Source organism: Ochlerotatus camptorhynchus, unplaced genomic scaffold, assembly GCF_037179485.1.
Source record: "Ochlerotatus camptorhynchus isolate MF236.1 unplaced genomic scaffold, CSIRO-AGI_Acam_v1.1 ptg000367l, whole genome shotgun sequence".
NCBI classification, from domain to species: Eukaryota; Metazoa; Arthropoda; class Insecta; order Diptera; family Culicidae; genus Ochlerotatus; species Ochlerotatus camptorhynchus.
The window spans coordinates 479,881-503,216 of NW_027040855.1; the positions used below are offsets into that span (position 1 = coordinate 479,881).

The 23,336-nt window shown below is 41.5% G+C and overlaps 1 protein-coding gene across 2 annotated transcripts in view; it reads right to left on the reverse strand.

The window, feature by feature from the left end:
* LOC135709871 (photoreceptor-specific nuclear receptor-like) overlaps positions 1-23,336 on the reverse strand; it is a 119,594-nt gene that overhangs the window by 68,159 nt on the left and 28,099 nt on the right. For both annotated transcript variants that reach the window (XM_065232305.1, XM_065232304.1), the window contains exon 4: positions 268-371. In XM_065232305.1, coding sequence (XP_065088377.1) covers positions 268-371 — 104 coding nt within the window. The remainder of the gene's footprint in view (positions 1-267; positions 372-23,336) is intronic.

The following is a 23,336-nucleotide window of genomic DNA, read 5'->3' on the forward strand; positions in this document are numbered from 1 at the left end:
TTTAGACATTAAGAATGCCTTAAAACCGTGATAAAACTTGCAATTTTATTTGGGGAGTGAGTTAATGTTAGAAATGCGATTATAATGATGACGCAGTCAAAGAATAAAACAAAGCCTACGCAACCATGTGAGGAAAATCTAAAAAACAGGTACCACGTAACTGGTTGTGGTGTGGAAATATTATAATTATGATTTGTGTGTTTTTACCAGTCAGTGAATGTGTTAAGTTTCTCTAATAAAAATATGCCGTTATTATCTAATACTCACCGTCTTTATTCATTCCCATATTAAGACACTTCTTCAGCCGACATGCTTGGCACTGATTTCGATGCGCCTTGTCGACGGTACAGTTTCCCGTTCCAGCCTGGCACCTGCAACATAAAAAGAAAATACATCGATTAATGTTATTACTTTACCACCATTCGTATACATAATATTAAAGTCCATGAAATAATGACAAAAACTGCACGCACTGAATTAGGAACACAATTTACTATTGTTACACCAAACTCAACATAATTGGATTGTACGCACACCCTCGGGGAAATTGCATTCCACTTAATCCCGTACTCAACAAATCATCAAAGTGACAGAAGTTACAAAATTCAGCCATATGTATCAAAGCGCCACGGATTCGCTCGGCAAAACTTAAATGAGATAAGTTCACTGCCACCAACCATCCGTCGGCACTAGAGAGTATCATCACCGTTTGCTCGAGAGCCGTCGTGCTACCAACTTTGAAACCACCATCCGTCGGAACCAAATCGCTGCGATGCGAATGGACTTAGATGTTTTCCCTATGTACCAGAGTGCCGAATAATAATGCTGAGAGCAGCAACAGAGAGCCCGGCGCCGGCACTCGTACCACCCAGCTCGACGTTAAACTAGGAAAGGCACACACCCATCCAGCGAGGAGCGAGCGGTGGCGAACTCTCAATTGAATAGATTTTTAATACCGGATCATCCTTTTGCATTTTGGTTTAATTTTCTCTTTCTCGTTTTTGTTCTTTAGCCTTTTCCCTCCCTGGGTTTTCCAGCGATCGAACGAACGCTGATGTCAGTCGTTTTTTTGGTTCGACCGTCAGTTCCGTGACCCCTGGCTTACTTGGTCCGTTCGATGGCGACTCCACTAAATCCTATCAAAGCGAGAATGAGAATCGGGGAAAAAACATCATACTCACACACACACACACACACACACACACAACGCAGACAGCAAGTCTGAACCAGAAGGAGGACGACGACGACGTTAATTGGAATTGAAGTGTATACGGCAATCGGCACAGATCGGGACCGGAGCCAAACCACGTTCTGAACTTTGGAAGGGAACAACAGAGAGCATCATCCAAATGCTACAAGTTCAAATCATTTGTACTTCTCCACATGGAGCTCCCACCCATTCGGCACCGCACCCCATCTGCTTGCTGAACGAGAACCACTCTTGGCGTCGGTGATTGAATCGGATTGACTCGGAGTCGTAGTCGTCGCTGTCGCCGCCATGTTTTGTTGTGTGCCTCCGCCCCGCTACCAGGATGGAGAGTTGGGGGAGGAAAACCACTCAGCTTTCGTTCCGTGCCAAGGCACAGACACCATTTTCATTCAAATTCAATAAAGTACAAAAGAGTCAAACGTGGTTGCTTCGAACCCGGGAACTATGTACAGTCTACCTACATAGAGGCTGACTGCATGTAGGAATTTTGCAAAGTTGGTTGGATGGCATACAATTGAATGCGAAGGGGATGAAATCAAATCACATCACATCGCAAACCAAGCCAGATCAGGTCGCTATGTACGAGGTAGGTTTCGGGGATGTTCAGTGCATTAAAATACATGTCATTGACGGAGTCGCCTATTTAAGCAGCCTCTGAACCCAATCATATGTTGCCCACATATCCAGTAGTGTATTGAACATTTCTGTGAAAAAGGCATGTTTCAAGATGATAATTATGTTTTAATATTTTTATGGTTGAGAACGTTTTTCCATTTCATATAGAATTAACATTGTGATGCAAAAATTATATCGCCCTGTTGAATATTTATAAAAAAAAATTGAAAATATAAAGTAGCCTAAATTTTACTCTGGAAAGGTACTGTTATTCTCAGTCTTGTGGGAATTGAAACGGTTTATTTTACGTTGCCCAATGTTTATTTGGGTATGTTTATTAGACCTTTAACAAGTACAACAACAGTCTCTTGAAAATGGCCGAAACGTCAGGCAATGTGAGAATAATAGTTTCAAATCCCACCAGACCAAGATTATCCATGCGTAATTGATAACTTAGATCAGACCTGCTCAACCTTTCTAAACTTGCTTAGGGAAATGGCTGTAACTATGTTCCATGAGCATGTTTCAAGCTGCATTTTGTTTATTTCTCATTCATTTTGGGCTGAAATTCACATTGATGATTAAAGTTGGACTAAATGTTATTATTTCCGAGATCCTGGAAAGGAACTGGAAACTATCCAAGCCCGGAACATGTTCAAATGTGTCTAATGTGATCCTGGACTCTTGATTTAACCACCATTGCATTGTTTTTAATTCCCATGTGATTTGAGGTGCCGCATGATGGGTTTTGGTCCAAGTCAGAAACTGGCCTCATCCCTTGGGGTACACGGAACATGTCCGGATGTGGCCAATTATGTCCTGCACGCTCAATATGTCTACAATTTATATTGTTTTTGAATTATCATGTGATTTGAAGTGCCACATGATAGCTTCAACACGATTCATGCCGATTCGACCGACACATGTCGGCAAAATTTAATCTTTTTTGTTCACCCTTCGACCAAATGCAATGAATTAAATAGATTTTGTCTCGCGGAATCCAAATATGTACTCAAATTCTTTGCACGACTTCAGTTTTTGAGAAAAACGGGTTAATCTCACAACTGTACGTAATACCTTTTTTTAACTAGTTCGTTTATTTGGAAGGCTCAATCACGTTAGCTTTACGGAGCCGATAGTTCATTGTTCTTTGGTTGAAACAAAATTCACTTAATTCTATGTCTAGTAGGAGTTGGGCTGAATGCTTGCGGCTTACTCGAGGTTAGAGAGGTACATTCTCGAAGGATAGGATCAGGAGAGGAGCTTGGGATAAGGTTTCGTTGTCTCATCAGAGCGTTGTCACCAGTATGAACGGTAGTGCGGTTCTAAATAGTTTCGTCTGGAGTTCGACCGGCTATGGTGTCCAGTGGGTGACGATGATACTCATCGAGACGGAGGGACAAGACAAATAAAAACTATTAAAGAGAGACAAAAGACAAAGGAATTAAATTCTTATACTAGACAGTTGAAGAAACACATAAATCGACTGCATATAACTATATAGAAACATAGGGTTGTCTTCCTTTGGCTTCGATGATATTCAAAAGTCGCTCTCTGGCGGCGTCATTATCCGTACATTGCCAAACTGCGTGATCGATGTCATCGTAACCGTTTCCATAGCGACAGACGTTGCTGTCCACAAGGTTTATTCTATTGAGATGAGTATCTAGCGAGTAGTGGTTGGACATAAGTCTACTCATCACGCCAATGAAGTCACGACTTAAGTTCAAGCCTTTAAACCACGCTCTCGAAGAAACATTAGGAATAATTGAATGTAACCACCGTCCAAGATTTCCAGTGTCCCAATCGGTTTGCCAACTCGAAAAGGTACTCTGACGCACTAAATGGTAAAATTCATCGTGTGAAATTTGCCTGTCATACAATTCGCCTTCCTGCGCGCCCACCTTTGCGAGAGAGTCCGCCTTCTCATTGCCTGGGATTGAGCAATGTGAGGGGACCCATACAAAGGTAATCATATATGATCTTTCGACCAGTACACTCATCTGCTCCCTTACCTTTGAAAGGAAATAAGATGAGTGCCTACCTTGTTTCATCGACCGAATAGCCTCAATCGAACTGAGACTATCCGAGAAGATGAAGTTTTTTTTTAGTTTAAATGATCTTTATTTTAGTTTAACTTGGACGATTACCATATAAATTTTTACTAAGTGATTTAATGATTTCTTCATCTTTAGGTATGGGCAAAATTCAAAATTTGTTTTACAGAATTAGTCCTAGACTTAGTACACGGTCGACCACCTTGGTGGGATTGGTTTGTTTTGTTTTTAGAATTTGAAGAGAAACTACTTAATACTACTATTTACAGCTTAAAACTAACCTACTCTACTATATACACTTAACCTACTATGTACAAATTGCTTATTAAAGCATGTTCAGAAAGATTGCATTTTTGAATAAATTTAGTTGTCATATCATCAATTTTGGAATCTACTTTGGGAATTTCTGCCTCTTGATGGAGGTCTGCTATTCTTGTGTCGAATGGACGATCTAGGATCATCCTCAACACTCTATTCTGTGCAACCTGGATTTTGTTCCTGTGGGTCTGAGCGCACGATTCCCACACCGGGGCGGCATAGAAGATCGCGGGGGCTATGATCTGTTTGTAAACAGCCAGTTTGTTTTGCCTTGAGAGGCGGGATCTGCGGCAAATGAGCGGATACAAACACCTAACCAAGGCGGAGCACTTAACTAGGGTTTTCTCTATGTGCGAGCGGAACAGGAGCTTCTCATCGAACAACATCCCGAGATAAGTAACATCAGTGGACCACTCGACCCTTGTACCATCCATTATTACGGTACAGGAGGGAGACGGTTTAAGTTTTAATGATTGTCTGTGAAGGAACATGATCGCTTGGGTTTTCGAGGCGTTGATTTTGATTTTCCACGTGGTGGCATAATCAGTAAAGGTGTCAAGGCATCGTTGGAGCTTGTTCGTAATTTCACGAGGCATCCTACCCTTGACAGCTATCGCGGTGTCATCTGCAAACAGAAAGAACACGCAACCGTCTCCTAGAGGAGGGATGTCCGACGTGTAGATGCTGTAAAGCAGTGGTCCCAGCAGACTCCCTTGCGGAACACCTGCTGGGATCGGAAATTGTCCCGAAAGGGAACTATTCAACGACACCCTGAACGACCTTTGCTGGAGATAGTTACGGGTGATTTTCACAAGGTATGGTGGAAAGTTAGAGTTACAAAGCTTGTATATAAGTCCGTCGTGCCAGACATTGTCAAACGCCTTTTCGACGTCTAACAAGGCCATGGCTGTGGACTTGGATACAGCTTTGTTACTTCGGATGTTATTCATCACCCGCACTAGCTGATGATTGGTGGAATGCCCCTTGCGGAACCCGAACTGTTCCGGAAGAAGAATGTCATGTTCCTCCACAAACTTGTTTAGTCGGCTGAGGATCAATTTTTCGAACAGCTTGCTCAGCGCTGAGAGCAGGCTAATTGGTCTGTAGCTTGACGGTAGTGAAGGGTCTTTCCCAGGTTTGCGGATCGGGATGATTTTTGCCACCTTCCAGATGCTTGGAAAGTAGTGCAGCTCCAAGCATCTGTTGAAGGTGGCAGCTAGCAGCGAGTGCACCCTCGGGCTGAGATTTTTCAACGCTAGGTTGAATATTCCGTCAAACCCGGGAGCCTTCATGTTCTTACTGTATTTCAGCGCTGAGCAAATTTGTTCCTCTGTAATCCGTTCTTCTGGAGGGACGGCACAAGGGGAGGCATCTAACGTCAGGACGCACTGCGCAACCTGGTTCTCGAGTGGACTTGGGATTTTAGAGCCAAGCAAATGCGACTGGGCAATGAGCTCCCCAATCGCATTGGCCTTCTCTTCGTTGGTGATAAGCCGTTCGTCATTGACTCTAAGTGGTGGAATGGGCTTGGGGTGAGACTTCAGCACCTTGGCAACCTTCCAGAATGGTCTGGAACGGTCGTCCAGGTTCTGAACGAGCCGCCCGAAACTCTCGTTCCGGATTGAGACCATTCTGGAAGCGATCTGCCGATTCAGATCGACCATTTCGTATTTACGCTGCAGATCCCCAGTCCGCTGAAACTGGCGTCTACGAACATTTCTGAGCCGAATCAAGAGTTTGGTGTGGGAATCAATTGCTTGAAACTTACCCCTCACAGGAACTCGTCGAACGCACTCTTCGTCAGCCACGGATATGGCTTGATGGAGACCCTCCAGGGCCCGGTCGATGTCATCCACTGTGTCGAGCGGTGGGTTGTCGTCGATGTGGCGGTCGACCACGCGTCGAAACTGAACCCAGTTGACTCGATGGTAGTCCTTCCGCTGGCACGGTGCAGGGGCCACGTTGTAGCCCAGCTCGGTCAGCACCGGTTGGTGGTCCGAACTCAGGTCGTTGACGGCAACCGGCTTGGCTAATCTGGTGTTTGCCAAGAACAGGTCCAGCGTCGATGGGTTGCCCGTCGGTGATGTGAAGGTTGGTTCGTCCGGAAACCAGACGGAATAGAGACCATGCTGGGAATGGTCGAATAGCAGGCGGCCGTTCTGGTTCTGCTGGTAGTTCCGCCAGGCCTCGTGCCGGGCGTTCAGGTCCCCTCCGATTACGAAGCGGGCATTGGTGTGGGTTATGATGGCAAGGTCGTTCTTGAACTGCTGTGCTGTACCATTGCTAACGGTACATTGCCGGGGGCAGTAGGCGGCGATGAACCGGACGTTTCCGGTCGATGTTTCCACCTCTATGCCAAAGGCCTCGATGATGGAAGTGCGGTAGTGGGGTAGGGTGCAGTACTTGATGCCTTTCTTGATGATGACCGCGACACCGCCCCCCCTGGAGCTGGTGCGATCAAGCCGGACAATGCTGTGGTCGGGCAGCCAGAAGCTGTCACCGGTCTTGAGGTGAGTCTCGGTGAGATGGCCCACGTCGATGTCGTGCTTGCGGAGGAAGTCTGCAAGCTCAATGTTTTTCGCCCCTACGGAGCGAGCGTTCCAGTTGGCGATCTTTATGGGTTCACGGTCCATAATTAGCGACGAAGGAGATGATAGCTTGGAGCTGTTGTGTTCTTGTTGCGCAGGTGCGCTTGATGATGATGGCCTGGGCCAACAGTGTGACGATCTCATCCGTTGACAGCGGAGAATCGTCTGTAGCTTCACCGGTTGTACCGGCCAATCCCGGAGCAGGGGGATCCGTCGATGGGCCGGAGGCTTGACTGGGTACTGCAGCGGCAGCCGACTGGGAAGCAGGCAACTGTTGGTTGAGCGGGAGCGGCGCCAACACTGGAATTGGCCGTGGTTGGACCGGTGATAACGGAGGAAAGTTCTGCGCGTTGTTTTCCGGGACCTTCTTGCGACCGGGCTGGTTGTTGGACGAGGCCTTCTTCCGGATCTCGGCGTATTCGGCCCGCTTCGGACAGGCCTTACTCGTGGCCTTGTGGGCAGCACCGCAGTTGGCGCATGTGGGAGCGGCTTCCTCGATGCTGTCGCAGTCGTCGATCTTGTGGTTTTTGCCGCATTTGATGCAGCGGCTGGCCATGCGGCAGTTCCTGGTGCCGTGCCCGAACAATAGGCAGTTCGAGCACTGAGTGACGCCACGGTGGGTTGGCTTATACCGCTCCCACTTCACTACGATGTGGAACAGTGTGCGTGTCGTATGGAGATCCTTCACGGTTGTGGAGTTCTTCTGCAGATGGACCAAGTAGAGCTGGTCACGATACTTGATGGCCTTGCTGCGGGTCATCTTGTGGATTTCGACCGGCTTGAGGCCGTTTTCCTTAATCTCGTCCATTAAGGTGGTGGTGTCCATGTCGTGGAGCCCGCGCAGCACCACTTTCAGCGGCTTGGTGGCCTCGACGTCGTGGGAGAAGTACTCCAGCTTCATCCTGTCCAAGAGGGCCTGGACTGCGTTGTAGTGATTTTCGGCCGAGACCATCAGTTTGTAGCCTTCCGTGCACCGTTGAATGGTGCAGCGAAGGCCCTGCTTAATGTAGAAATCCAGCTGCTCCCATAGCCCGGGAGGGAAGCCCTTCACATAGAAGGGTGGCAACTTAACTTTTTTAGGCACCGTCTCAGGGTCCGACTGCGGCTGGGCTCCGTTCTGCAGGGCGGAGAACGGATTGTTGCTCAGCAGCTTTTTTGCTGCCGATGCGGTGGCGCTGATGTCTTCAGGTCTGGGTCGTTTAGTTCCGGGAGGCCCCGGCTGCGGGTCCGCAACGCCTGTCGGGACGGGCAATGGGGTTTTCTTCTGCTTCTTCTGAGCTGGCTCGGTGGTCGCGCCGTCTCCTGGGATAGTCTGTTTTCCCGGTAAGCCGGCACTCGCGTTACCGCGCGATTTCTTACCCATGGCTGGGTCAGCGAGAGCGTCACTATACAACGCGGAGCTAATTCGACTTGCGAACGAACGAACGAAACTAGAGAGAATTCAAATCGACTGAACTGCTCAACAGTCTGGCAGCGAATGATGAATGAGAAGATGAAGTAATGGTCTGTGGGCATATTGGAAATCATCCCCAATGCGAAGTTGATTGCTGCCAGCTCAGCGACAAAAACGGAACAAGGTTCCTGAAGTTTGCGGAAGGCGCTAGAGTTTTCATTGAAGACACCGAAGCCAGTAGATCCATTGAGACGGGACCCGTCTGTAAAATATCTTTTCATGCAATTGACTTGTTGGTACTTTTCAGTAAAAATACGCGGAATAATAATAGGTCGAAGTTGATCGGGAATTCCATGAGTTGCTTGTTTCATGGTCAGATCATATTCAATTGAGGAACTGCGATTGGTGAAGTGAGCGCGGTCTGGAGTGTAACAAGGAAGACACATACCTGACGATATACACATTATCAGTGAAAAAGTTCGATAGGTTAAGATTTGGAAGCAATTTGAGAGTTTTGTTTTTAAGGTGCGTCTGTCGGTGTCCATGTAGCCAATTCTGTACGATATATCCTCAGCTCTTACTTGAACTCTTTACTTAACTCTTTTATTTGTGGTCCTGGAAAGGACCGATGGGTTGAAAGCTTGGCAGCCAGTTTAGAACAATGCTGGAGATGATAGCGGTGCTCATGCGTTGCACTTGGATCGATTGGTGAACATTTTTGTGAAGGGTGATGGCATAGTAGTCTTCAATTGATGTTCTTGACGAATTGATACGTTGCAAACAGAGTACATTTTTGTTTCAAAGGAGTACAGTCAAATGTTCTACCTTGTCTTGAAGACCCTTCTCCAGCATCCCAACCAGTAGATAAAGCAATGTTGTCTAAAGCCGTTCTGATCCTGCCTCGATAACATCGATTTCTTTCAGCATCAGTTTTCGGCTGCTTCTTGGGAGGTTTGTCCGCTTGCAGTTCCTATGCGCGCTTACGTGATCCGCGCTACAATTGTAGAAATTTGAAGAGATTGAACTGCCCATAACATTTTGGTATTCGGAAATTGAATCTGTTTTAGGGAAAACACACCAATCACATAATTTGAGCATACCGGACGGTACCTACGTTTATGATTTTTGATGTAAATTGTTAGCCCCTCTTATTAAGAAAATTCGGGAAGAATTTTTTGCATCAAAAAGGCAATCGATGATAATTTAAATAATCATAGCAACAGTTGCACATTCGTGCCATTTTCAATAGTGACATTTGAAAATTGATAGTCTTAATTTAACAGACTCGTAGAAAAATTTCCTATCGATTGGCGTATTAAGAATTAAAATTCATCATCTCTGGATCAAAATCAGACTACTTTCATGTCGTGACCGACTTTGGTTTTTGAAATTGCACCACCAATGTTGCATTAAAATACATCTTAGTATCTTAGATTTATACTTATGGGAACTGACATCCGATTGATGACCTTGACAAGTCTCGTGTCACTTTTCAAATAGATCAATCTACTGCATTCATATTTCGGGATTATTTTTCTACATAGCCTAGTAAAAGAAACTATTGTTAAGCGTATTAGATGATAATAACAGCTGAACATATTTTTGGAGCCAAGCTATTATCGAAAGAGAGAGTCGAAGAAGAGAATCGATCAATGTAGGTTGGTTTTTTTTAATGGTAATGTGAAAAGTGTTCAGCATACTTGTCATTCTCCTCTGTGAGAGACAAGAGCTAACATTCTAATCTTCTCGCTCTGTTTGTTCTAGAAAGAGCACTACATGCAGTATATTATTCACTACACCCTTACTGTGTGTGTAGTTATTGGAATGAACTGCGCGGTGAGATTAGATCCAGGCGAGTAAGAGAGGTGCCACAGTCGGAAGAAGTGTTAGTTTGTTTACTAAAATGAACCGCCCATTTTGTTATGGCAACTTTTGCTATAAGAAATGCTCCTCGTGTTTATTAGCGAAATTCACATCAAAGATTGATTTATTGCGTAGGAAATCAGTTTGGCACGGCATTTGTGACCAGCATACACCTTCCAGTCGTACGAAACAGGTCAAAAACAGTCCAAATCCGCAGATAAAAATTTTTGTTTTGAATTTCTGTATGGCAAAATAGTGAACTTTTCGTGAACATTAACGGCAAAGAACTCACCAACACTGGGAGACCGTGAGTTCCTGCCCACCTGTCTTAAAAACATCTCGAGATTAGATCACTCTACACTGGTGGGAACTAGTGAGCGACATAAGCGCTCAAAAACACTCTACAGTGAACTCACAGAAGCTCACTCCAGAGAATACTGGAGTGGGAGAACTGGTTGCGAGATGTTTTTAAGACAGGTGGGCAGGAACTCACGGTCTCCCAGTGTTGGTGAGTTCTTTGCCGTTAATGTTCACGAAAAGTTCACTATTTTGCCATACAGAAATTCAAAACAAAAATTTTTATCTGCGGATTTGGACTGTTTTTGACCTGTTTCGTACGACTGGAAGGTGTATGCTGGTCACAAATGCCGTGCCAAACTGATTTCCTACGCAATAAATCAATCTTTGATGTGAATTTCGCTAATAAACACGAGGAGCATTTCTTATAGCAAAAGTTGCCATAACAAAATGGGCGGTTCATTTTAGTAAACAAACTAACACTTCTTCCGACTGTGGCACCTCTCTTACTCGCCTGGAACTGGTTGGTCCTCTGGATATAGAGAAAGTGCAATTGTGAATGATTTGAAGCTCCGTTTCAATGTTCCATTCGATATTGGATTGTTCAAACCTTGTAGTTGTTACAATTCAATTCATCTTCTCGTTATACTTCTGTCAAATGCTTCAAACTAGCCTTCATAATTCATTTTTGATACTTGGAAATGATCTACACAGAAAAAAAGTTGTTGAATATTACATCCAAACAGCTGCACAGAGATCATTCCGCCGGTTATGTAATATTACGTTGTACAATGTACATCGATTTTGAGAACAAAATTACATTCATTGATGTAATATTGTATATGCTTTTTGCTATTACATCATTATTTCATACATCAGCTTGATTTACGTTGATCGATATTACATTTTTTTGCTGTATAGTCTAGCTGATTGAAGCCAACATGGAACATCTAAGCAATCTGTTAATTTTACCATTGATTCAGCATAGGACTCTAAAGGGCCACCCACATTAGATCCGTTTGCGTTGCGTTGACGTAAATTTTACAGTTAGACAATAGATTTAACTATCACTTTGCCGCAACGCGTCCGATTCGGATTTAATGTGCGTGGGCCTTAAGGCCGCTGCTGTAGTGGGAGCGAAGAGGCGCGCTTAGCGTTCTATACAAAAGAATTCCTATTAGGGTTAACTATCCCATTTCCGGCCTATTAAGCACAACCCGTACTTAGTCTTTCTTAATCTAGCGTAGTTTAGCACCAAATGGAATGTTATTATTACTGATGGCTTCCAAACTTATTTACCTTTCCGTACGTACCTTAAGATTTGATAAAGAGAAACAAATGGTTGCGTTATTGTTAAAAGTCTAACACTGGTTCTTGACGCCTAACACGGCCTACGAATTTTAAACTCGGCCTAACGCATTGAAACGCAATTGAAACGCCAATGAATTCACTTCGGCCTATCGGATGAAGATGAAGATTGATTCGGTCGGAGCGCTTCATTTGTTTTTGAGAATGTTGGATGCAAACATTCATATCACGCGTTCTTATTGACTGCGTTCGGTAGCATTTGAACTAAAGTATCGTACTAAATTCATAATTTACGTGTTAACGCCGAAATCATGGATTTATTTGATGTTTTCTGCTTGATAGGCCCAAAATGGGCGCTTAGGCCCAAGTAAGTCGCTACCCTATTGATATTATTCCTAACATTCGATTTCACGATTCGCGTGCCTCTTCGCTCTTAGTATGGTAGCGGCCTAAACAAATCAAGCGTAACTATTCAAATCGACGTATATGCTTTTGTAAACAATCTCTTCAATCGACGATTTGTCTTAACTGCTAACTCACCCACGCAAACAAACACCATTATCAGGTAGGGGAAACTTGCGCCTACTAGCTGGTGTTATTAGTTTCTGTGAGTGAGTTTGCAGTTTCCAAAAATCGTCGATTGAAGAGATTGTTTACATAATCAGATACGTCGACTTGAATAGTTATGCTTAAAATACCTAAACTCCCATAGAACCAGTACGTCAAAATCGAACAAACCTTGGATTCAATCTGTGTGGCTGTGTTCCATTTGGTGAATTTTAACTTAAATTTTACAGATAGAAAATTTTCAAATAAACTTGCTATTGTACCAGAATTATTTTTGACAGACCAAGAATAAATTTTGACAAACACTTTGAAAATCACACGATCGACAACAGAGAGATTTTTGAACATTATACTTTATTTTCGAAATGTCAAATTTAAGTAAACATTCAGAAAAATTTATGAATTTTCACTGACACTTCGAAAATAAATTATGATGCTCGAACACCCTTATGTGGTGGATCGCTCGATTTGATACGCAATTAATCAACCTTTGATGTGAATTTCGCTAATAAACACGAAGAGCATTTCTTATAGCAACACTTGCCATAACAAAATGGGCATAGTTCATTTTAGTAAACAAACTAACACTTCTTCCTACTGTGTCACCTTTGTATTACCCGCCTAGCTATCAGGCCTGTTTAGAGAATGACCACCTGGGATGGGGAATGGTTTGTGTTTCATATGTAGTAGGTCCATTTTATGCTTAATATGCTTGTAGCAAAATCAAGACCAACAATTGAAATGGCCTTAACTCCATTTTGTAAACAAATAAAGTCCGGAAAGGCAAACCAACATAATGAACAGGTAGGGACAATTCTCCTCTACCCGATTGTGGTTTAGGTTTGCGAATGAAGGTTAAATAATGCTTCAACAGCGCTTAAACCTATGCTCTGGAGAGTGGTCTCGGCAGTGAAGTTTCTCGAGAGGTAAACCCTCGAGAGCTTTTAGATGAGTGAACTCTAGAGCACATTAAATTCATTTATTTAGAGAGAGTGATTTTAGTTTTCACCACAGAAGTTCTCAATAAGCACTCTCTCACACTTGGCTCGTCGTGTTCTCACCGTAAACGTGGTGATTTGCTCGCATGAGTTGCAATGCATACATCCTCAGAGGAGGCAAAATATACGTACGCTAGAGCCGTATTTGGGTGAAATGACATCACTGGTGTTCAGAAAATACTCTTTAACAAATTTATGGTGGTCCTGAAAAGGACCGTTTTGTCGTGATGGTTCAGTAATGCTGAGTTATTAAGGTGTTTTACACAAATAAGGCTTAAGAGCTGCATCTTGTTTGGAACGGTGACGCGCTTGGCATAGACGACCCACAGCAGCTCACGACGAGCAACTGAAATCCGATCAGTAGCGGTGCAACTTATTCCTCCTTCTTCGGCGAATGGACTGCTCAGTGAGCTGCAGCTCGCGCTTGCGGGCAGCATTTCGTCGTGTACTGGAGAACAATCTACAACGCCACGCGCCGAAAGCACTGCTGCTGGTACTGATGATGACCACCGGAAACTACCACTCACCACATTGAATAAACATCATTCGGTGAGACCGGAGTGAATTCGATTTTTAAATCTGTGTTGGGGAAAGCGCTTTTCGCAGTCAGTCGATGATAATTTTCATTTTTTTTTTTAACTCTTTATTTGTTCCAAATTCAAAATAAATTACATTTCATTTTAACCTAGGTGCTCCAGTTACTGCAGTAACGTACCAGCCTTAATTGTTATGATATATATATATAAGTGTTTTTACATTGTTCATGTCTTGGCAATTCAGTATTTTAAACAGGTTTTTTAACCTGCATGTCAGTATAACAATTGATATCTTAAAACTAAAAACTAAAACTAAATCTTATCTAAGTATAAAGGGAATTAATCGTTGCAATTGAGGATTGCAACGATTTTTGCCTGAAATTATTAATTATTTTGTTGGACATTTGTTCTAAAGTCTCAACATTCGAAATTCTATGTACCTCGGTAGTACTGTACCAGGGAGACAACTTCAAAATCATTTTCAGAACTTTGTTCTGAATCCTTTGAAGTGCTTTTTTCCTGGTAGTGGAACAACAAGACCATATTGGCACAGCGTAAAGCATGGCCGGTCTAAAAACTTGTTTAAATATTAGAAGTTTATTCGTCAGGCAAAGTTTGGATTTCCTGTTTATAAGAGTATACAAACATTTTATATATTTGTTACATTTGGCTTGAATGCCCTCAATGTGATCTTTAAAAGTTGATTTTTGGTCAAGTATTAATCCAAGATATTTCACTTGGTTTGACCAGGAAATTGGAACTCCGTTCATAATGACTATGTGACTACTACTAGGTTTCAAAAACGAAGCTCTAGGCTTATGTGGAAATATTATAAGTTGAGTTTTGGAAGCGTTGGGAGAAATCTTCCATTTTTGTAAATAAGAAGAGAAAATATCTAAACTTTTCTGCAGTCTGCTGCAAATTACACGAAGACTTCTTCCTTTAGCGGAAATGCCTGTGTCATCAGCGAACAAAGATTTGTGGCAACCCTGAGGAAAATCAGGGAGGTCCGAAGTGAAAATGTTATACAATATAGGCCCAAGAATGCTATCCTGAGGAACTCCTGCTCTAACAGGTAGTCGATTAGATTTGAAATTTTGATAATTTACCTGCAGAGTTCTGTCAGTTAAATAATTTTGAACTAATTTCATAATATAAAGTGGAAAATTAAACTTTTTCAATTTAGCAATCAAACCTTCATGCCAAACACTGTCGAATGTTTTTTCTATGTCTAGAAGAGCAACTCCAGTTGAGTGGCCTTCAGATTTGTTTGAACGAATTAAATTGGTAACTCTTAAGAGTTGATGAGTAGTTGAATGCCCATGGCGAAATCCAAACTGCTCATCTGCAAAAATTGAGTTCGTATTGATGTGAAGCATCATTCTATTCAAAATTATCTTTTCAAAAAGTTTACTTGTTGAAGAAAGCAAACTTATTGGACGGTAGCTAGAAGCTTCAGCTGGATTTTTATCCGGCTTCAAAATTGGAACAACTTTTGCATTTTTCCATTTATCAGGAAAGTATGCCAAATGGAAACATCTGTTAAATAATTTTACCAAGAAAGACAAGGTACTCTCTGGGAGTTTTTTGATGAGGATATAGAAAATTCCATCATCACCTGGAGCTTTCATATTTTGAATTTTTTTAGTTATAGACCTTACTTCGTCCAAATCAGTCCCCCAGGAATCATCAAAAATATTTTCCCGAGAGAAAATATTCCGAAAATCCCGAGCAACCTGATTCTCAATAGGACTAGTAAGACCCAAACTGAAATTATGAGAACTCTCGAATTGCTTAGCAAGTTTCTGAGCTTTTTCCAAATTTGTGATCAAAATTTTACCACCTTCTTTAAGCGCTGGAATTGTCTTTTGAGGTTTTTTCAAAATTTTTGTGAGTTTCCAAAAGGGTTTGGAACTCGGGTCTAATTTAGAAACATTATTTTCAAAAGTTTTGTTCCTCAAGGCAGAGAATCGCTTTTTAATTTGTTTTTGCAAATCCCGCCAGATAACCTTCATGGCAGGATCGCGTGTTCTTTGATATTGTCTCCTACGGACATTTTTAAGACGGATCAAGAGCTGAAGATCGTCGTTTATTATAATTGAATCGAATTTAACCTCGCATTTTGGTATTGAGGCAGCTCTTGCTGCAACTATAGAAGTAGTCAGAGATTCAAGAGCATAATTAATTTCATTTTTGGTTTGCAAAGGAATGTTTGGATCGAAGTTATATTCCATAATTGTTCGATACTGCTCCCAATCAGCTCTATGGTAATTGAAAATAGAACTGTTTGGATTACAAATTATTTCTTGGGATATTTCAAAAGTTACTGGAAGGTGATCAGAACCGAAGTCAGCATGGGTAACCAATTGGCTACAAAGTTGACATGAATCAGTTAAGACCAAATCAATAGTTGAGGGATTTCTTGCAGAAGAAAAGCATGTTGGGCTGTTTGGATATTGAATAGTGTAATAACCTGCAGAACAATCATCAAACAGAATATTACCATTGGAATTGCTTTGAGCATTATTCCATGAGCGGTGTTTTGCATTAAAATCACCAATTATGAAGAATTTAGACCTATGACGGGTAAGTTTCTGGAGGTCACCCTTGAGAAAATTCTTTTTCTGGCCTACGCATTGGAATGGCAAATAGGCAGCTATAAACGTAAGTTGTCCAAATTTTGTTTCAACAGAAACTCCCAAAGTTTCAAAAACTTTGGTTTCAAATGAAGAAAAAATTTAATGTTTGATTCGTCTATGAATAATGATGGCAACGCCACCACAGGGTCCATCAAGACGATCATTTCTATAAATCAAGTAATTTGCGTCCTTCTTAACCTTATGGTCAGGTTTAAGGAACGTTTCAGTTATAACGGCAATATGCACGTTATGAACTCTCAAAAAGTTAAATAGCTCGTCTTCATTATCTTTAAGAGATCGAGCATTCCAATTTACTATACTTAATGCTTTAAAATCCATTACTGAATTTTAAAGTCATGACAATATTATTTGCAAATTTTACTCCAGTTTGAATAGCATCAAACATGGAGTTAGATTTAAGCATATCAGAAATCATGTCAATTAATGATTTCTGTAAAAATTCCATTTTAGGGGCAGTTAATGCTTCCTAAGTCAAAATTGTCAAAATTTCCGTTAGAATTACTTTGGTTAGTATTTTGATTTCTACCCGCTGCAATAGCAGCATAGGTAGCTCCATTAACTCGCTGAACATTGTTAGCAGCGAGGGGAGTAGGTACAGATGAAAAATTTGAAGCAGGGGTGATAACAGCAGTTGTTAACAGCAGAGGAATTTGTACCTGGTCGGAAACGTTGAGCGTTTCCTACCTGTCGCTTAGAACGAGATTGTAGGATCGCTTTGCGAGTCTTACATTCCCAAAAATTGGATTTGTGGTTTTCACCACAATTTGAACATTTAAATTTCTTAGGATCTTCCTTCACAGGACAGTCGTCCTTTGCGTGAGAGGAATCACCACAATTCATGCATTTAGCTGGCATGTAGCAATTTTTAGTTCCGTGACCCCATCCCTGGCACTTCAGGCACTGAGTGAGGTTTTGGAAATTTCCTCCAGTCTTCCTGAAGTGTTCCCACTTCACTCGGACATGGAGCATAAGGCTAGCTTTTTCTAAGGCCTTAAGGTTGTTTAGTTCACTAGACTTGAAGTGAACTACATAAAAATCATTAGAAATCCCGTTGCGCGAATCGCCAGGACGGGATTTCATTTTCATTTTGATTACTTGGAGTGGCACAACTCCAAGTAATTTTGCCAGTTCATCTTTGATCTGATCCAGGGATTCACCACTGGGCAGTCCTTTCATGACAACCTTGAACACACGTTCAGTTTTGGTGTCGTAAGTAAAAAATTTGTGCTTCTTCTCAGTAAGATACTTGAGAAGACATTTAAATCCGTCCAAGGTTTCAGCCAATACACGGCATTCACCCCGACGTCCAATTTGTAGTGAAAACTTAACTTTCACGAAATTCAAAAGTTCCATGCGAAGAGCATGGAAATCGGTAGTGGTTATCACAATAGGGGGAATCTTTTCCTTCTTGGCATTAAGCCGGGAAAGTTTACTAGAATTTTTCTTGGATGATGGATCATTCTCATCATCCGTGAGCAAATCAAATTGATTACTCAAATTAATTTCTTCAGAAGGGGGGTCAAGAGTTTGCCCCTTTCTTTTGCGTTTAGGCGCCATGGCGGCAGGAAATTTTTATCCAAATCGACTTCCAAGCAGATTACAATAAGAATCTGAAGGATCGAAGAGGAATTTTCCAAATCGATATCCAAGAAGGATTACCTCGGGTAGGGTCCAAACAAGGATCGAAGAGGAATAAGAGTTGAACAAGGTAGAACATTTTTACAGGTTGAGCACTGAAAAGTGCTGTTTAAATTTGTTGTAGCTTTAGGTAGTAGTAACACATCCTTCAGCAAAAAGCAAATAGATCCGCACGGCAAGAGAGCACGATGCGGGATGATAATTTTCATTATTATAGCAACAGTTTCACATTCGTGTAATTTTCAATAGTGACCATTGAAAATTGATAAAGTGTTAATTTTAGTAGATTCGTAGATGATATTCCAATCTATTGGCTTGTTTGGAATTAATATCCATCCGCTATTGACTTTTCGTAACGTGCTCGATTTAGGTTTTTTTGAAATAGTACCCCCAATATGTTACCGAAAGACGTAATTCTACGTCAAAAGTTAGAGGCAAATGAATGTATGAAATGAATGCAAATGATTTTCCATGCCTGAGCAAGAGCACGTTCCAATTCTAACCTCTATTTCCTCACTCTGCAGATCACGAATTTGTTATTAGATCGCGAAATAGAGACACAGAGAAAAATGTTCAAAGTACCGATTTTAGACAGCATTTTTTGAAGATATATAATATATGTAGGGTAGAGCGCTACTTCGTCGTAATCGCCCATTTCCGTTCTATCGATCAGAAAAGATCAATAATATCAATGATTTCACCGTGCACAAATCAATAATAGGTTTATTCCGATGCGCTAGTTCATTAGCTACAACATAAACCCTGTTAGAGTGCATTTTATGAATATTTCCGCTCATTGTTCTCAAGACAAAAGAAGCGCTCCTAGCGAATCCCCTTATTCTACGTTTATCCGTAGGATGAAGAAAATCTAATGGCGTTTCAATGCGTTAGGACGGAATTGAAACTCGTAGAACGAATTTAGATTAGTAGATAGTTAGATTTTAGACAATATCTCATCAATTTGTGATTCTTTATCAAATCCAACGGTACGTATGGAAAGGTGAATAAATTTGCAAGTCATCTTTGACAGAAATATTCCATTTTTTGTTTAAACTCTTTCAGAAAAGAGAGGTAAAGCGCGGGTTGTGCTTAGTAGGACGGAAATTAGATCAAAAACCCTATGAAGCGATGTATTTAGCAACATGAAGAACTGCAGTCTAGAATTAAATGTACATAATACTAAGTAAGTTAGTATTTTTTGTAGTCGCTATAACGAACTGGTCGTATTTTTACTTTGCTTCATTCTTCCCAAGAATAGAATCTTCTGTAACACCTCAAACATGGAAAATAATCATAACTCTGGGATCTAGACAACTTTTCTAGATCGTAGTTTAAGAAAAATCTCATCAAAAATTTCCCAGATGGAATGATCACGGACATAAAACAAAATTGAATGCATTTTGAACTTAAAATCTCGATCGTGAAAAATTAGGGATTGAAGAATACATTTTAGAGTTTTTTTTTAATTTTTTTTTCTAAGACCTGGAATTGGAATTTTTGTTTTTGTATTACCGGAATATTAGTATGGAAAAAATACAATACAATTTAATGAACTTAAAAAGGGACTCAAAGATCTGTGACATTTTTTGTTTTTCTCGATGTTTGGACGGATACTAAAACTACCGGGGGTCAAAGTTTATTCAAATTTCTGTTGAGAGCTTGAAAACTTTCATAGAGAATTTTTTGACATTAAACATTGAACCAACGGGAAAGGTAATGTTTACCTGAAAATTCAGGTAACCTCTTCAAAATAGGAATTCAATGATAATGTCAATGAATACCACTGGGTTAAGTGAAATTCACTTAAATTTTTCGTGAATTCATGGTATGAAAATTTTCTCGTCGTATTCGTAATTCAAAAATGGCGATGGAAGAAAGTGCGCTTTTGTCGTTGTTGGACGAGTTGGAATTCCCAGGCTTCTTCATTTTTTCAAGCGCCAGTTTTATAATTTTTATAAATTAACACTCATTTATAAATTAAAAATAAAGTTGCAGAATACGAATGAAATTGAATTTTTCTAGAATACAATCATTTAATGATTCAAATAAATCGAAATATATATCTTTAGTCTATCACCAATTCACTTTATCATTACTACAAAATCCAGTACTATATACTTGCGAATTCCCGAAACTTTTAAGTGATGCCAATTTGAAGGTTGTCAGGAAGTCCGATAAAATTTTCGTGAAAATCAATTGATTTCTATGTGTATCACTCAAATGTAATCTCTCCCCCAAAACACGATATATTCATCTGAAAAGTATGATAGAAAATTCGTACGTGTCTATTCAGGTGAATTTATCGCAACTTTTTGTTACAGTTTAGACTTGGAAAACTGTCAAGATCTCAATGTAAAATAGCCAGAAAGTTAAGTCTAGAGCTTTTTTAAAAAGCTCTAAAAATGTATGATAGGTCTATGACAATTTCATGATAAAAAATATTAGATTTCGAGAACAGTAAACGTTTCCATATGTTCGCAACTGTTCTTGTACGACTTTACTCAGAGTTTTTTAAGTCAAATTCTTTACTCTCAACATTGGTCGTAAAAGTGACTATATTTTAAGAAATAGTGACTTCAGTGACTTTTTTATGAAAAAAAGTGACTTTTTAGTGACTGACTTGAAAATAGTGACCAAATCACTAAAAAGTGACCTGCTACCAGCCCTGTAGTCTTAGTTTCTTACATCATCGTAGGCATATCAAAACAATGGAGCTTTTGAACCATGAACTTAGGGCCTACGTGAAAATTTGTCATGAGTATTGACTAAAGGCTGACTAAAAGTACATTTGTACGCCCCTCGCGCGCCGCTATCACGCCTCTAGTGTAGGGTATCGATAATCTTTGACAGTGGTTTGTTTTCACTTCTAAAGGGTGATACGGTCAAAATTTGGTCAAGGGAAAACGCGTGTAAATCGGTGAAATCGTTTATTTCAAAAATCAAGTTCAATTAGTATAAAATTCAGGAAAAATATTCAGTTAGGCTTCCGCTTTTCCAAATCCGAATTGCCGGGCCTTACGCTTGACCCCTGCCATCAGATTTTGTACAGCCACCTTGTCCACCTTCTTCGCCGCAGAAAGCCAGTTTGCCTTGAACTGCTGCTCGCCCTTAGCAGTTTTTTTGGTCTTCTTTAGGTTCCGCTTGACAATAGCCCAGTATTTCTCAATTGGGCGGAGCTCTGGCGTGTTGGGAGGGTTCTTGTCCTTGGGAACCACCTGCACGTTGTTGGCGGCGTACCACTCCATGGCCTTTTTACCGTAATGGCAAGATGCCAAATCCGGCCAAAACAGTACGGAACAACCGTGTTTCTTCAGGAAAGGCAGCAGACGTTTATTCAAACACTCTTTCACGTAAATTTCTTGGTTGACAGTCCCGGAAGCTATGAAAATGCTGCTTTTCAAGCCACAGGTACAGATGGCTTGCCAAACCAGATATTTCTTTGCGAACTTTGACAGTTTCATGTGCTTGAAAACATCTGCTACCTTTCCCCTTCCTTTTGCCGTATAAAACTCCTGTCCCGGAAGCTGCTTGTAGTCGGCTTTGACGTAGGTTTCGTCGTCCATTACCACGCAGTCAAACTTCGTCAGCATCGTCGTGTACAGCCTCCGGAATCGCGCTTTGGTCGTCGTATTTTGTTTATCATCGCGATTTGGAGTCACTACCTTCTTGTAAGTCGATAGTCCGGCTCGTTTTTTGGCTCGATGCACGGTTGTAGACGATACACCCAGCTTATTTGCGGCATCTCGGAGAGAGAGGTTAGGGTTTCGCTTGAAACTACCGGCAACTCTCTTTGTCGTCTCAGCGGCTCCCGGTTTTCGATTTCCCCCCGATCCAGACTTCCTGGCTGTCGACAAACGTTCCCCAAACACTTTAATTACATTTGTAACGGTTGATTTGGCAACTTTTAGCGATTTTGCCAACTTTGCGTGCGAGTAGCTCGGATTTTCGCGATGCGCGAGCACAATTTTGATACGCTGCTCTTCTTGCTTGGACGGCATTTTGACAACTGAAGAATGAATTCCAAAATCAAAATAGGAGCAACATTCTACACACACACACCTTCAAAATGAGGGGTGTTCAGGTTTTTTAAATGCAAAATTGAAAGAAATACGTCAAGTTGATATTGACCAAATTTTGACCGTATCACCCTTTATACAACAACTGGTGCAAGTTTGATCAAAGTAGTCGATCGCGTTCAGAAAAAAACGTCAAATGGAACTCGAAAGAAGAAAAAATCGACAGTGAGCATTCATAAGGGCGTATACGCGATGATCGATTCTCTTCATCGATTTTCTCTTTTCTTAATAACTCGCTAGATTTAACGTTTGTCGGTGCGTTTGTTGTTGCTTTTGAAAGCCAATACATTCTATTACAACTCTACATTGAACAAATTCTACAGAATTGTTTCGCTTAGCTGTAGCAATGCAAAGAGAAAAACGATGAAGAGAATCGATCATCGCGTATACGCCCTTATGCATGCTCACTGTCGAAATACTGTGCACAAACACCTGGAAAATCCGGAGTGGTCCGGTTCCAAGTTCTAAAGTGCTGAAGATGCCGAAAACAACAGTTTGTCGAGTTCTCAAAACCTACAAGGAAACCCTGAGTGTGGAAAGGAATCAGCGGACCTACGAAAAACTGGAACCAAGGATCGTCAGCTGCGCAGCAACAAGTTGAGGTGCGTTAAAGCCAACCTCGGTCTTTCGATCCGAGATGTGGCCAGAAGGTACAACGCCAGCTTTCAAACGGTGCGGAGCATCCTTGTCACGGAAGTAAACATCGGAACCGGCACATGAAGTAGAATTCCGTGGTCAAAAAGCGTGCAAGGCTTTTGTGCGACCGTGTTTTGACGAAACAAAAGGTCTGCACTTTGATCGATGACGAAACATAGTCAAACTCGATCTAAAACAGCTTCCCGGTCAAAAGTTTTACATCGCGACTGGACGTGGGGATGTGCCGGGAAGATTCAAGTTCATGTTTGCCGACAAGTTCACGGAGAAGGCTATGATTTGGCAAGAAATTTGCAGTTGTGGCTTGAAAACGGAACCATTTTTCACATTCTCGATGATGACAACCCAAGTTTACATCAAAGAATGCCTGAAAAAGCGTGTATTGCCGTTCATCCGCAAGCATAGAAGCAAAGTCATCTTTTGGTCCAATTTGGCCAGCTGCCACTACTCCGAGGTGGTTCTGGAGTGGTGTGCTGCCAACAAGATCAATTTTGGCCCCAAGTTAATGAATCTTCCGAATTGCCCGGATCGATTGAATCGAAAAATACTGGGCAATTT